Source organism: Myodes glareolus, chromosome 22 (genome assembly GCF_982192425.1).
Source record: "Myodes glareolus chromosome 22, mMyoGla1.1, whole genome shotgun sequence".
In the NCBI taxonomy this organism is placed as follows: domain Eukaryota; kingdom Metazoa; phylum Chordata; class Mammalia; order Rodentia; family Cricetidae; genus Myodes; species Myodes glareolus.
Genome location: NC_142047.1, coordinates 34768390 through 34781837, shown reverse-complemented (window position 1 = coordinate 34781837; position 13448 = coordinate 34768390). Strand labels below are relative to the sequence as shown.

Here is a 13448-nt window from a genome sequence, read left to right as displayed (position 1 = left end):
TTCTTTATTTCCATTATCTTGTTCAGTGCCCTGAACTGGGCAGGAGCTTCAGTGGGAAAGAAAATACCAGAGCCCTCTCCCTCTGAGCCTCCTGGTGGGCTAGAGGGAGCCAAGAAGCGGAAATCCAAAAGGCTGCTGGGTGTGAGCTTGGAAAGCCATTAAAATGGAGGAGTTCGCCTGGGGGAGGGCTGGCAGAGACAATGAGGGTTATGTGGGTTAGAGACAGCACCTCTACAGATGAAGCTGCCCTCTTTGTGGGCTCAGATTTACCATTAGCTTCATGGGAAATACTGTAAACCTGACTGTCCCCTGGGGTGGGGCGATAGGGTTGGACCGTTCCCTGGGGTGGGGAGATAGGGTTAGGCCTTTCAAAGGCATAACTCTCACATGATTGTTTTGGCTTTGGGCTCATTTGCACAGACGAGGACACTAACTTGCCTAAGGTCACACAGGCTGTGACTGCAAGAACATTGTTTTGTAGTTTTTGGTTGCTTGTTTGAGACTCTCAGGGCTCAAACTCAGTACGCAGCAGCAGCAGAGGAGGATGGCTCTGGAGTTAGGGTTTTTCTGCCGCCACCTCCCAAGTGCTGGGATTATAGCAGGCTACCACCATTCCTAGTTTCTAGGCGAGGGTGGAATCCCGGGCTCCATTCATGTTAGGCTTGTACTCTATAAACTGAGTCCCATTCCAACCTCTGTTGTTTTTTTTTTATTGTAATTTTTCTTTTTTTTAATTTTTTATGATTTATTTAACTTTATTTTATGTGCATTGGTATAAAGGTGTTAAACCCCCCAGAACTGGATTTTCAGACAGTGTGAGCTGTCATGTGGGTGCTGGGAATTGAACCCAGGTCCTTTAGAAGCACAGTCAGTGCTCTTAATCATTGAGCCATTTCTCCAGCCCCCCAACCTCTGTTTTGTAGTTTTGTCAAAACCTGGAGCATAAGACGAGAGGTGCCTTTGTTAGCATGTACCCAAGCCATCCCGACATGGCAGGACAGGCAGACAGGGAAACTGTCCGATCTAATGTTTGTCTTATTTTTGACCCTAAAATGCTGTGCCACAGACAGAATCCTCTGCAGAAAGCGGTGGTCCACGTGTTACGGCTATGGTGTTAAAAGTCTCCATCTAGCCAGGCAGTGATGGTGCACATCTTTAATCCCAGCACCAGGGAGGCAGAGACAGGTGGAGTTTGAGGTCAGCCTGGTCAACATAGTAAGTTCTAGGACAGTCAGGGATGCACAGAGAAACCATGGTTGAAAAACAAACAAACAAACAAGCAAACAAGCAAAAGCTTCAATCTATGGAGCAGGAAAGCTTGAGTTCATCCTTTTTATTTTAATTTATTTATATTTCAGGTATATTGGTGTTTTGCCTGCATGTGTGTCTGTGTGAGGGTGTCAGATCTCCTGGAACTGGAGTCACAGTTGTGAACTGCCGTGCGGGTTCTGTGGGGGGGGGGGCAGCTAGTGCTCTTAACTGCGGAGCCATCTCCAGCCTCTGAGTTCTAGTCTATTACTTCCTACACGTTGTGAAGAAAGTTGTAGGTAAATAGCAGAGTTGAGTGGGCCTAAAGTTTCTCTTCCAGTTTGACATCAAAAACTGGTGTGTGTAGTGATGCCTGCTTGTAATCCCAGCGTTTAAGATGCTGATGCAAGAGGATTCTAAATTCAAAGCCTGTTTGGGCTACTTAAGAGGAATTTGTTTCCAAAAACAGTTTTTTGAAACTGTTGTAGTGGCACGTGCCTTTAATCCCAGCACTTGGGAAGGGGAGGCAGGTGGACCTCTCTGAGTTCCAGGCCAAACTGGTCTACACAGTGAAATCTAGGACATCCAGGGCTACATAGATCCTGCCTCAGGCAAACAAATGAACAATAACCAGACAAACAAGGGTCTGGAGAGATGACTTAGGAGTTAAGAAGGCTTGCTTTTCTTCCAGGGGACCAGAGTTCAGTTTCCAGCTCCCACGTTGGGCAGCTGAAAAAAGTGCCTGTATTTCCAGCCCCAGGGGATTCTCATCCCTTGGATCTACTCCCTGACTCACTAACCTGCTGAGAAGATAAAAGAACAGATTTTAGTGGGGCATGGTGGTGGGTACCTGTAGTTCCAGCCCAGCAGTGGGGAAGCTGAGACTGGACAATAGTGAGTTCCAGACCATACTGGCCTAAATAGCAAGACCATGTCTCCAAGGGGAGGGGGACAGCAGATGTTAGAAAATTAGATGATTAGATGAATCTGGCCCGGTGGCTCACTTATGCAAACCCAGTGTTTGGGAAGCGAAAGCAGGAGGATTGCTTAGGCTACCTAAGACAGTTCCAGGCCTGCTTGGGCTGGAAAACAAAAATTAAAAAAAAAAAAAACCCAAACCAAAAAAGTTCAAGCTATTGATGGTGGCTCAGTTAGTAAAGGCTGATGATGGGAATCCAATCCCCAGACCCTCTTATCGCCACACCGGCTGTGGCACGTGCGTTTGGGAGCACACACACACACACACACACACACACACACACACACACACACGCTACATTGTTTTTAAAATCATTAAGACAAAGTAAACCAAACAAACCCATCCAACCAAAAACAATAAAGAAAAGCGAAATAAAAACGTAGATGTAAAGTTCTTTATAACTCAAAGTTTCAGTGGGCCAGAGCACGGTTGGGCTGAGATTCTAAAGAGCGTGTTCTAGGAAGCAAGGAAGTCTCTGGCCATGCCACCAACTACAGTTAAGGGTGGAGGAAGTCAAGGGCCGTGCGGTTCCTTGGCTGCCACCTGCAGGTGCGTCCTCAGCCAATCAGTGGGGCCGGGGGCGGTGCCTTTAGGCTCACCTGGCGGCCACAGCCTCTGCCTGGCTCAGTGGAGAGGGGAGCAGCGGTGCGGTCGTGAGCTCTTGGGAAGTTCTGCTAGACTCCAGCCCGGCCTAACCCGTCCCTGCCTGACCGCACCCGAGCTCCGTGTTTGCTCGGCGCCCGCCCGGCCAGCCATGGGAGCCCCGTGCCGCTGCTTCTCCGCGATTCTACTTCTGCTGCAGGTACTTGGAGGGTCCTGACTTCCAGCAGGACACCTTTCGGCCCCACCACTCCCTTCGTTGATCTTTGCTGCCTGCTGCCGTCCTGATTTCCTTCTTCTAAGAAAGTTGGGGTGCAGAGGGCCAGCTGGAGGCTGCGCGACGCGGGGCTGAGTGCTGTGGAGTGGGGGGGGGGGTCCAGGAAAGCACAGAGTGACCGCCTCTCCCGCAGGCTCCCAGGTGGGGGCGCGCCACGCTACGAGCTCCCGGGACCCCGAGTTTGAGCATAGGGACCCTGTTTGAGGCGGGCAGAGGGGCTTGGAACAGGATGGGGGCCTGCAGGAAAAAGGGGTGGGGGTAGAAGTAGCGCGGACGAAAGGAAAGGAGGACTTTAGTAGCATAAAAGCACCTGCCGTGTAAAGGGACGGTAGACTGGGGATGGGGGCTCCCTGGAGTAAGAAAGAGGAGTCTGTGGGGTTTTTTGAGACCCTTTGCGATCCACGGAAAGTGGTGTCCGGAAGAGTATAGGCATCTCCAGTGAGATGCAAATGGAACCAGTGGGAAAGGTAGTCTAGGCTGGGAGGTGGTGACCCTGGAAGTCCCCTTCCCCCAAAGGTTCTTGAAGTTTGGCGCCTGGTTTCGGGTTGAGAGGATGGCGTCTCTGTCTGCCGCGAGGGGCGTCCACCCACAGTCCCGATGCCCCAGGCGAGGGAAGGGTTATGTTGTTGGTATCGGTATGGGTTCCCCCAAGTCACCAGGTTACCTGCCTTTTCTCCACCCCAGGTCTCATCGTTGCTCTGCCAGGAGGCAGAACCCGAGCCCTGCCGTCCCGGCTTCAGTGCCGAGGTCTACACGTTCCGGGTGCCGGGGAGGCACCTGGAGAGAGGCCGCGCCCTGGGCAGAGGTAAGGGCGCTCTGCTAGTGTAACTGGGCAGAGTTGGGTCGGGTGGGGGAGGCGCCGACAAACTGTGCTCCCATGCCCGTGGGATGGAATTGACAAAACTCTCCTTTGGGATTTACGCAAGTTTGGGAGTCTAAATTTATCGATTGTGGTTGATCAAGGTAGATGTGTCTGGCTGTGCTATTTATATAGGGGCCAGGATGGGCCAAGGGTATTTAGAGGTTATCGGTATTTCTCCAACTTATTGCGGGAGCTAGCCTATCATTTCAGACCGCCAAAACCTGCTGGGTAGGACCAGTTGGCCTGTATTCCCATTTAATAGGCAATTGGAGGCTCAAAAGGTGACTTCACAGGGTCGGCAGGGATCAGAACCGAGATTTGACTCCCATTATTGGAACAGGCTCTTAGTGACTTGTGACTTTTGCTCATAGAGATGAAAATGGTATTGTTTTCTTTCTTTCTTTCCTTCCTTCTTTCTTTCTTTCTTTTTTTTTTTTTTTTTTTTTTTTTTTTTTTTTTTTTTTTTTGGTATTTCGAGACAGATTTTCTCTGTGTAGCCCTGGCTGTAGTGGAACTTGCTCTGTAGATCCGGCTGGCCTCGTTTTTTACTTTAAGAAAAAGATGGTAGTTCTGACTCATACATGCAAACACTCAATATATTTCAGGTCTTATCTCATTGCAATAATCTAGAATTTTCTTTGTTTCCCTGTTGGGCATGGCTGGGAACAAGGAAAGAGGACCAGTTTTTTTTTTTTTTTAAACTGTCTTCCCTAGTTTCCAGGTGCTTCTTTTGTACGGAAACCACCTCCTCCTCTCATGATAAACAAGAAAGAAATAATGTAAAGAGGAGGAGCCACTCAGAATCCCTTCTGGGAAGACTTTGACCAAGTTTGTTCTTACAGCCGTAGGCCACCTGCCAAATCTATAGCAATCATCATGGTGTCTAAGATTTTTTGGGAATTTTGGAAGTTGTGCCCAAGTTTGGTGATGTGCTTTATAGAGAAATAGCAGCTTGATTGGTTAGTTGTATTTGCTTTTCTGAGATCTGATTGGTTCTGAGGAGCTTTCTACGGCCGAGGAAGACAGTGCTGTCCTGCAGCCCTGAGGTTGGAGTGGTCAGTGCTTTCCCAGCCTGTCTCTACTTGCTGCCTACCCAAGGAACATGCTGAGCCTCTGCTAGGTTGCTGAGAGCATTTCAGGAGGCCCTTCAGTGGCACTTTGGGACAGACTAGTGAAGTGTGGGTGACCTAGGCGGTTTCCAGGGCTACCTGTGTGCTTCTGGAAAGAGGTAGGCACCACTCAGTCGTGAGCTGTGCAGGGTTAGACATGGGAGTAGATGAGTACATAGCAGGCACCCCCAATCCACGGGCTGGTAGCTTTGTTTTCCTATGGTGGGATGACACATAGCTGTGTCTTAGTTAGGATGACCTTTGTGCATTAGCAGTGCTGGGGTCAAACCCAAGGCCTGCTATATGCTAGCCTGGCACTTTGTCACCAGTATGGATTGGGCTGGTCTGAAATTCACAGTTTGATCCTCCTGCATCAGACCCTGGAGTGCTGGGATTATAGCCTCACTTTGGCACTAGTCTGGCTTTTATTTTGCACATCTAAGCTCTAGTGACCAGTCACTAACACCATTGCATTATCAGTAATAACACCATTTATAACTAATGATGCCACTTATTCACTCTTGACCCCAGCTGTGAGCAAGTGCTCCATTTACCTGACGGGAACATGAGAACTTCTGGAGGGTGAACACCATTCTAGTCCTTGAGGAACTCGATGTGTGTGTGTGGGGTGTGTGTGTGTGTGTGTGTGTGTGTGGCTTGACTGGCTTCTGTATTGCCCGAAGATTCTACAACTAGTCTTTCTCTTTTTTGTTCCCTTTTCTCAGAGAGACAGAGAGAAGAGAGAGTGAGGGGAAAGAAAGCAAGTGAGAGCTGAGTCTTGATGTAGTGATTCACACCTATAATCAGCTCTTGGGAGGCTGAGGCAGAGGCAGGAGGATTACTAAACGTTCTAAGTTTGAGGTTAGCCTGGTCTTATATAGTGAGTTCCAGACTAACCTGGGCTACAGAGTGAGATGAGACTCTTTCTAAAAAAAAAAAAAGCAAAAACAAAACAAAACAACAACAAAAGAAAGAACAAGAAAGAAAAGAGGGGGAGAAAGGACAGGCTAGGTATATGTTCCTGTTGGGGAAAACTGCGTCCTGTGTCCATTGTAAAATAGACTGAGGGCAGAGGTCTTGAGAGGGGGAGGTGCCTTGTGGGAGGTAGAGGGGGCCTACCTGTTGGTTTGGGTGGGAGAGAGGGGCAGCCTGCTCACAGCTTCCCACAAGTTTCCAAGGGCGGCTCCATCGCTACTCACCAGGGCTCTAATTGCTCCAGTGGAGTGGGGAATTGCTGCAGGTCAGAGTGCCTTTCCAGACATCACACTTATATCCCAGGAACTGCTTTGTGACTTGAGTTGCCTAGATTTAGGAAGATGGTGTCACTCTCTTTGGACCTCTGGGGAAATGGAGGATTGCTCCGCTCCAGGCTCTCCTATACAGATTCCTGAAGAGTTTGCTGCCCAGGAGTTTGGAAATAAGACCCGACACTGTCTAAAAAGTTACAAATAGGGTTTGATTGAATGAAGGACCATCCCTGTGTCCCATGAGCTTGACTGCACAGTTTCAGCCTTGTAGATTCTCCCCACCACCTCCAGACAGGGTGGCCTTGAACTCACAGAGATCCACCTGCCTCTGCTTCCCCAGTGCTGGGATTAAAGGCCCCACAAGACTTGTAGATTCTTTCACTGGCTTCTAAACTATAGAATCTAAAAAAAACAAAACAAAACAAAACAAAAAAAAAAACAACCAACTGTTACTATCTAAGCATATTCTTTCATTAGGTTTGTTTATTTATTTGTTCTGTTTTTGTCATTTTTTTGTTTTTGAGAGGTTCTCTCTGTGTAGCCTTAGCTGGCCTGGAATTCATTATTGTAGACCAGGCAGGCCTTGAATTCACAGGGATTCCTCTGCCTGTTTTTTGATGACTAGGAAGCAGACACCAGTTCTGGTTGTTCTGTTGTTGTTTGGGGGTTTTTGTTTGCTTTTTGTTTTGTTTTGGGGACAAGGATTTGGGGGCTCAGGCTGGCCTGGAACTTATGTGTAGCAGATGGCTGAATTTGTGGTCTTCCGCTTCCGCTTCTCTACCTCTGGGATGGAAAGTGTGCACCACCATGCTGGGTTTTGTTGTTTGTTTTTAAACTGATTCTGTGTTTTCTTTTCTTTTTTTTAAATGCGAAGCTCTTCACAGGTTTTCATGTTATCCCTGTTCAGGGGCGATGCTAATCGCTGACCCATCCCAATTTATTTTAGTCTGTGCGCTGCTGAATAAAACCGTCTTTGTGGCTTATTGAGACAAGGCCTAACCCAGGCTGGTGTGGAACTCACAGCGTAGCCCAGTTTACTCTTGAACTCATGGTGATCCTCCTGCCTCAGCCTCCTGAATGCTGCCAAGTCTAGTGTAAGCTGCTTCTCTAGAGTGTCGCTTATTTTCCTTTTTCTTAGCACGGAATTTTCAGAGACCCAGGTGACGAGACTTTCGCCTGTCTGGAGACACTAGACAAATGTCCAGGTTACATCTCTACAGAGAAAGAGCTGACAAGTCCTTTAAATTGATGGCTTTTCATCCCATAGCTTTCTTCACAGGACAAACAGGCCTGTAGTTTGGGCCTGGGCTTTGGTCACTTGATGGACTGACCCAGTTCCCAGACATCCACCTGTTGGACTGAAACACCCCTTTCCTCTCCTTTCTGAAGGATGTGCTGAGAACTGCGCAGACAGGGAAAAAAGCTAACGTGGAGCTGCCTTAGATCACCTTACATCATCAGATACACACTCCCGCCCCAGCCTCCTAAACTCTCCCCCTAATTACTCATGCCTGTGACTGGGGCCCATGCAGGCCTTCCCAGGAAGGAGGCTAGTGTCTGCCATTGGTCCTTGCCTTTGTTTCTCCTGAGGAGGAGGAGTGTAGGCGGTGAGGTCGCAGGCTCAGCCAGGCCATTTAAGGAAAGCCGCCTCGCTGCTGCCCGGCCCTCTCTGCCAGGTGGATATGGAAATCCCTGTTTACTCTCTGGGGCTTTTTATTGCCTGAATTGCTCACCTTGGTATCTGTTACGCATTCCCTTCCAAAAGCAGCCTTAGATAAACCAGGTGTGGGGACAATCAGCTCTTGAAATCTCCAAGAAGCTGCCAAAACCCTAAAATCAGCAAGAGACACCATCATAGTCCAGACTCAGCCTTTGGGGGTTTTACTGTGCCTCACCCCAATCTCTTCAGGACATCAAGTTTTTATTGCGGCAGGTCAGCGGCAAAGTGTAGAAAGATTCAGGTTTGAGCATAAGTAGTTACTACCAATCTGACTTTATGTAAGTCAGTTTGCTTCTGTGAGACCCTGTTTACTCTTCTGTTGAGAGTGAAAATCATATACATTGGTTATGTTATATACATTGGTTATGTTATATACATTAACGCATATCTGATGAGTAATAAATGCCTGGTGCTAGCCGGAGTAGGGGCATCTGGCTGTTTTATGCCAGCACTGGGCTAAATGCTGGGGAATATGGCTAAAAATAAATGTGGGGGTGGAGAAGGCAAAGAAAGCACAAATCCGGAAGGGACAGTGAGCCAGGCATGGTGGTAAGGCACAACCAGGACAGCCAGGGCTCCACAGAAAAGCCCCGTCTCCAAAATAAAGCCAGCCAGATAGCATAGTGGGTAAAGGCACTTGTCACCAAACGTGAAGCCTGGAATTCGGTGCACAGCACCCGCATGGCAGGAGGAGAGAAAGGACTCCCAAGGGTTGTCTAACCTCACATGCATGCAGTGACTGTTCACACGCAATAAGTGATGGGCTGTGGTTGCTGTTGTTTTAAAAAGCCGATTGCGGTGGTGCGTGCCTTTAATCCTACCACTGAGATTTCAAGGCCAGCCTGGTCTACACAGCAGTTCCAGGCTCAGTAGGACTACGCGGTATGGTGACACTCTGTTTCAAAGGAAGGAAGGAAGAAAAGGAAGAAAAATCTTGAACAAACCCTTCCACGCCCTGACCAAGATTCTATAGTGAAACTCCAGCCCCTCCCCCATCACGGCCATTGCCAAACTCCCATGATGACCCATATCCTGATACCCAGAGCAAGACAGTTTGCAAAGATAAAACAGCCTTGTCTGGACAAACAGCTCCAGGAGGGAGAAACTGCAGATTTGCCAGTGACCCCAGGAGTTGGATTCCCCCAACCTCCCTTCTCAGATGCCCCTTGCCCGAGGGAGAGCGTCTGTCCTTTGCTGTCTGAAGGTAAACAGTCTAGTCTGTTGAGGTCAGTCTCCAGTCTCTCTTCTGCCCTCATAAGTTGCTTCAGAAATTTAGCAAGAATCATTAAATCAGGTGTGGCGGTCCACACCTGTAACATCTGTATCCTAGTGCTGGAGGATCTCAAGTTTGAGGCTAGCCTGAGCTATCTGTAGGGAGAGAAGGATTTAAAAAAAAAAGCTGATCATGGAGGCACATGAGGCAGGAGGATTGTGAGTTTAGAGACAATCTGGTTTTGTAGTGAGTTTCAGGCTAGGTGGGGACTACATAATGTCTTAGTAAGAGGAAGAGGAAATGAAAGGAAAAAAGTGGATAATAATTTCTTAGGGACCTAACAGGCCTTCTAGTCTCATTTTGAAGAAATGAATGGATGCCTGAATCAATCTTTGCTACTTTGACTCAGTTTTTCCTCTGCGGCTTCATTCTGTGTCCCTAGAGCTGCCCCGGAGGTTGAATGAGCAGGACAGAGTAGGTCGCTTGAAATTCAGTGTTCTTGTGTGGCCTTTCTGCTCAGCACTCTCCCCGGACACCGAGTCTGGCCCTAAGCGTGTCCTTGGGGATATTGTGAACCAAGCAAGTCACTTTGAAAGTTTCTGATGCCACAGAAGGGAGACTTCAAACCCAGATCTGGAAATGAGCAGTTGGTCTTTTTAAAGTGAGTTTCTTTGGTCAATTAGGAAGAAATTTGTAAACTGGGTGGTTGTGGCGCATGTCTTTAATCCAGAGGCGGAGGCAGAGGCAGGAGGATCTCTGTGAGTGCAAGGCCAGCCTGGTCTACAAGAGCTAGTTCCAGGACAGGCTCTAAACTACAGCAAAACCCTGTCTCGAAAACAAAACAATAAACAACAACAACAAAAAATTGTAACTTCTCTTCGATTTTATTTTATTTTATTTATTTTTGAGTTTCACTACATAGTTTTGGCTGGCCTGGAGCTTCCTGAATAGACTAGACTGGCCTTGAACCAGATCTGCCTGCCCCTGCCTCCTGAGTGATGGGAACACCCCACACCAGACCATGTTTACCTGCTTGCTTTGGAACTTGTGTAGGTAGGCACTGGTTTAGATCTCTGGTCTTCTTGCCTATGCCTCTGAAGTGTTGGAATTTCTAGTGTATGCTACCCAAACACCAGTCTTAGAAGGTTCTTGAGCCAATGTCTGTCTGAGGAACTCCTGCCAAGACTTTTCTTCCTTGAGCCTTAGTTTCCCCATCTGTAATGTGGATATAACCATATACACCTATAACCTAGGGGCATCTGTCAAACTCAGTGAATACTCAGAATCCTGCAGGGTGCCCTTGGTTTGTGACTTTCGCGATTTATTTGCTTGGCTGGAGAGCTGGTTGAAAGTTCCCCCTAAGCTCTCTCTCTCCCGCCCAGCAAACCAGCCAAACCAGTTTCCTTACTCTCCCTGCTTCTGTGCTAAGCAAACACTGCTCTGCACCTTGTTGACCAGGAGCTTGCCTTTGTTAGAAAGAAAATTCAATGGCATTTTCTTCCTTACAAAGCTGGGAGTGGGCGGCAGAGCGGTGGGTTAGAAAGGGTTCAAATTGGGGCAGAAGTAGGGTAGAGTAGCCGGGGGTTGGGAAGTCAGGATGGCCTCAAGTTTGTTGTTCCAAAAACCTCAGTCTTTAGGACTCTTTCATAATACACATGCTTAAAAATCTGTTGATCCATTGCAAAATGCTTTCTGGCCATCTTTTGAGACCATGGTCCACCCCGTCCCCTCAAACAAGCATTGAGTCGTATGGGGCCATTCACAAATACAGATTTACCATCCTACAAATTTACTGGACCTCAGAGTCACAGATCTGCCTGCCTCTGCCTCCCAAGTGCTAGGTAGGATGTTAAAGGCCCACGACTTCACACTAATAATGGACTTGGCATTTTCGTTCAATGCTCTCCAGGTGTCCGACACACATTCATTCCCCTGTCAGCCCAGGAGCTAGGTCACAGGTGTTTGATGAGTAAACACTTGGTGCCAGTCAGGGTGTGGGCATCTGGCTACCTACCCCGAGGTCCAGGATCTAAGAGCACCCTTGGTCCATGGGACTAGTGGATTCAGAATGTAGACAGTGCACCAGAGACTGTGAGTCTCTGCCCTCAAGGAGGTTCAGAAAAATCTCTGCTTGGAGAGACTTTCACAGGGCGTTTGGGAGGACAGGCCTGCAGAAATGGTCAGTTTCACCTGCCGGGCCTTGGTGAGTAAGAGGGCGTGGGCAGGCAGGAAAAGGAAAGTCACCACAGGCTCCTGTGGGACCTTGGGCCTTTCTGTCCACTGGTGAGAGCTTTTTCCTTCTAGTCTCTTAGGCAAATTACCACTTGGCTTAGAGAGCTTAAGCATTTATCAGCAGGGACAAACGTTTACAAACGTTTACATACGCCTGACGCTGAGAATGGCTCTCAGCCTGTCTCCTCACCAGGGCTTCCCTCACACAGGTTCCTCTTGTGTGGGTCTTCTCAGGATCTCCTTGTAGCACACACAGGAGTAGTCCTGGGGTGTGGCTCTGTGGGCAGGTGTGAGCCTACTGAGTGTGAGGCCCTGACTTTGATCCCTAGCATTGAGGAAAATCAGAAGCAGAACCTAGTTTCTACTGCCTGTTGCCAAACCCCAGATGTCCCACAGAGCCTCCTTCCCTTCCTAAGGTCGATGGAACCCACTTCCTTTCTTGAGGCAAGCAATTTCCTCCTTTCCCCTCACCCCCAAAGATGTTTCTCTCTTTCTCTCTATCTCATTGATTTTGTGACATTACAACTGAGGGTTTTTTGGTTTTTTTTTTTTTACATTTGCTTTGGGCAGTTTTCACTGCCCATTTCCCCCCTTTACTGCTAAACTGGAGACTTAAACCCAGGATCTCCAGCATCCTAGGCCAGCCCTCTGACTTTGAGCTACATCTCCATCTTCTTTTCAGAGACAGGGTTTCTCCGTGTAGTCTGGCTGGCCTGGAACTCAGAGAAATCCATCTGCCTCCGCCTCCCGAGTGCTGGGATTAAAGCCATGTGCCACCATTGTCCCGCACATCTCCATCCTTTTGCTTTGGAAAAACTTTATTTGAGAGAGGGTCTCACTGCTTTCCCAGGCTGGCTTTGAGCTTGTGCTGTGGCCTTGTGCACCAGCCTGCCTTTTGGTATCTGAGATGGCAGGCCTGTGCCATGAGGTTTGCTCAGCCTCTGACCTTCACAGGCAGATACTGCTAGCTGATCAGTCCTGTCTTTTTCAGTGTTAGGGGTCCTGGAAAAAAAAATTCTTTATCCCGCATTCTGTCATGGGGAGGTGGGAAGATTCCCTTCCTCTCACAAGTCATGTTCCAACTAGGACTTGGCTTAGGGCATATAAGCCAGACAGATGTGGGAGTGTTCTTAGCTCCTGAAAGAGGGGGAGGGGCAATGTTTAGATGCTGCTGGTAGGACCTAGGGGGTGTACCTGGAGATGAACCTGTTCCCCACGAGCCAGCTCATAAATGGCGGCCAGCACAGGACCCTGTGGGATAATTGGCTGAGCCCTAGATAATAATTAGTTAGCTTTGTAATTAGGAGAACTTGTAAGAAGCCGAAAGTGTTTCAGATTTATTTTACCCGGACAAGTTCAAGACTAAACTTACACCTGTCTCTGTGGTTTGGCATGCAGACCCATCTGTTTCTGCAGCGGCTTCTTTCTGGTCCTCTTCCCCACGCCCTCCCTTCTCCCAGTAGTCATTCTTCACCCAGTACTCGGGGTCATTTTTTTTTTTTTTTTTAAATGAGACAGTGTCTCAGCCTTGGCTAGCCGACCTGGAACACAATTTGAAAAACAGGTTGACTTCAAACTCATAGAGAGATCAACTCGCCTCTGCCTTCAAAGTGCAGAGATTAAAGGCATGTGCTACCACACCAGGTCAGAGTGATGAATTTTTAAAAAATTAAATTAGAAAGTATCATTCCTATTTAAAATTGCGTGGGACTCCCTGCTTCATACAGAATAAAAATCCTGTCCATGACTTCCAAGGCTCAGGTACTAGGTTCCTACCACAGCCCCATGACTTGGGTCCTCATTTTTTTCCCCACTCCCCATTGTTCAGCTACTTTGCTTCCTGGTTGTACTCAGAATACCATAGTATTTCAGGCCAGTGCTGGATTTGAACTCCTGATCCTCCTACCTGGGAGCGGTGGCATTTCAAGTATGTACAACCACACGCGATACGTTACCTGTTT

At 48.2% G+C, this 13448-nt stretch overlaps 1 protein-coding gene and 1 long non-coding RNA gene across 2 annotated transcripts in view; one reads left to right on the top strand and one right to left on the bottom strand.

The window, feature by feature from the left end:
* Window positions 1-2599: 2599 nt before the first annotated feature.
* LOC125397963 (uncharacterized) lies at window positions 2600-3909 on the bottom strand. The gene is made up of 2 exons (XR_007231248.2): window positions 3769-3909; window positions 2600-3182 (listed from the first exon to the last, which is right to left on the bottom strand). It is a non-coding gene; the product is annotated as an uncharacterized LOC125397963 (long non-coding RNA).
* LOC125397962 (cadherin-1) overlaps window positions 2845-13448 on the top strand; it is a 62604-nt gene continuing 52000 nt past the window's right edge. Inside the window, exons 1-2 of the mRNA XM_048430500.3 lie at window positions 2845-3029; window positions 3789-3909. Coding sequence (XP_048286457.2) covers window positions 2982-3029; window positions 3789-3909 — 169 coding nt within the window. The 5' untranslated portion in view covers window positions 2845-2981. The remainder of the gene's footprint in view (window positions 3030-3788; window positions 3910-13448) is intronic.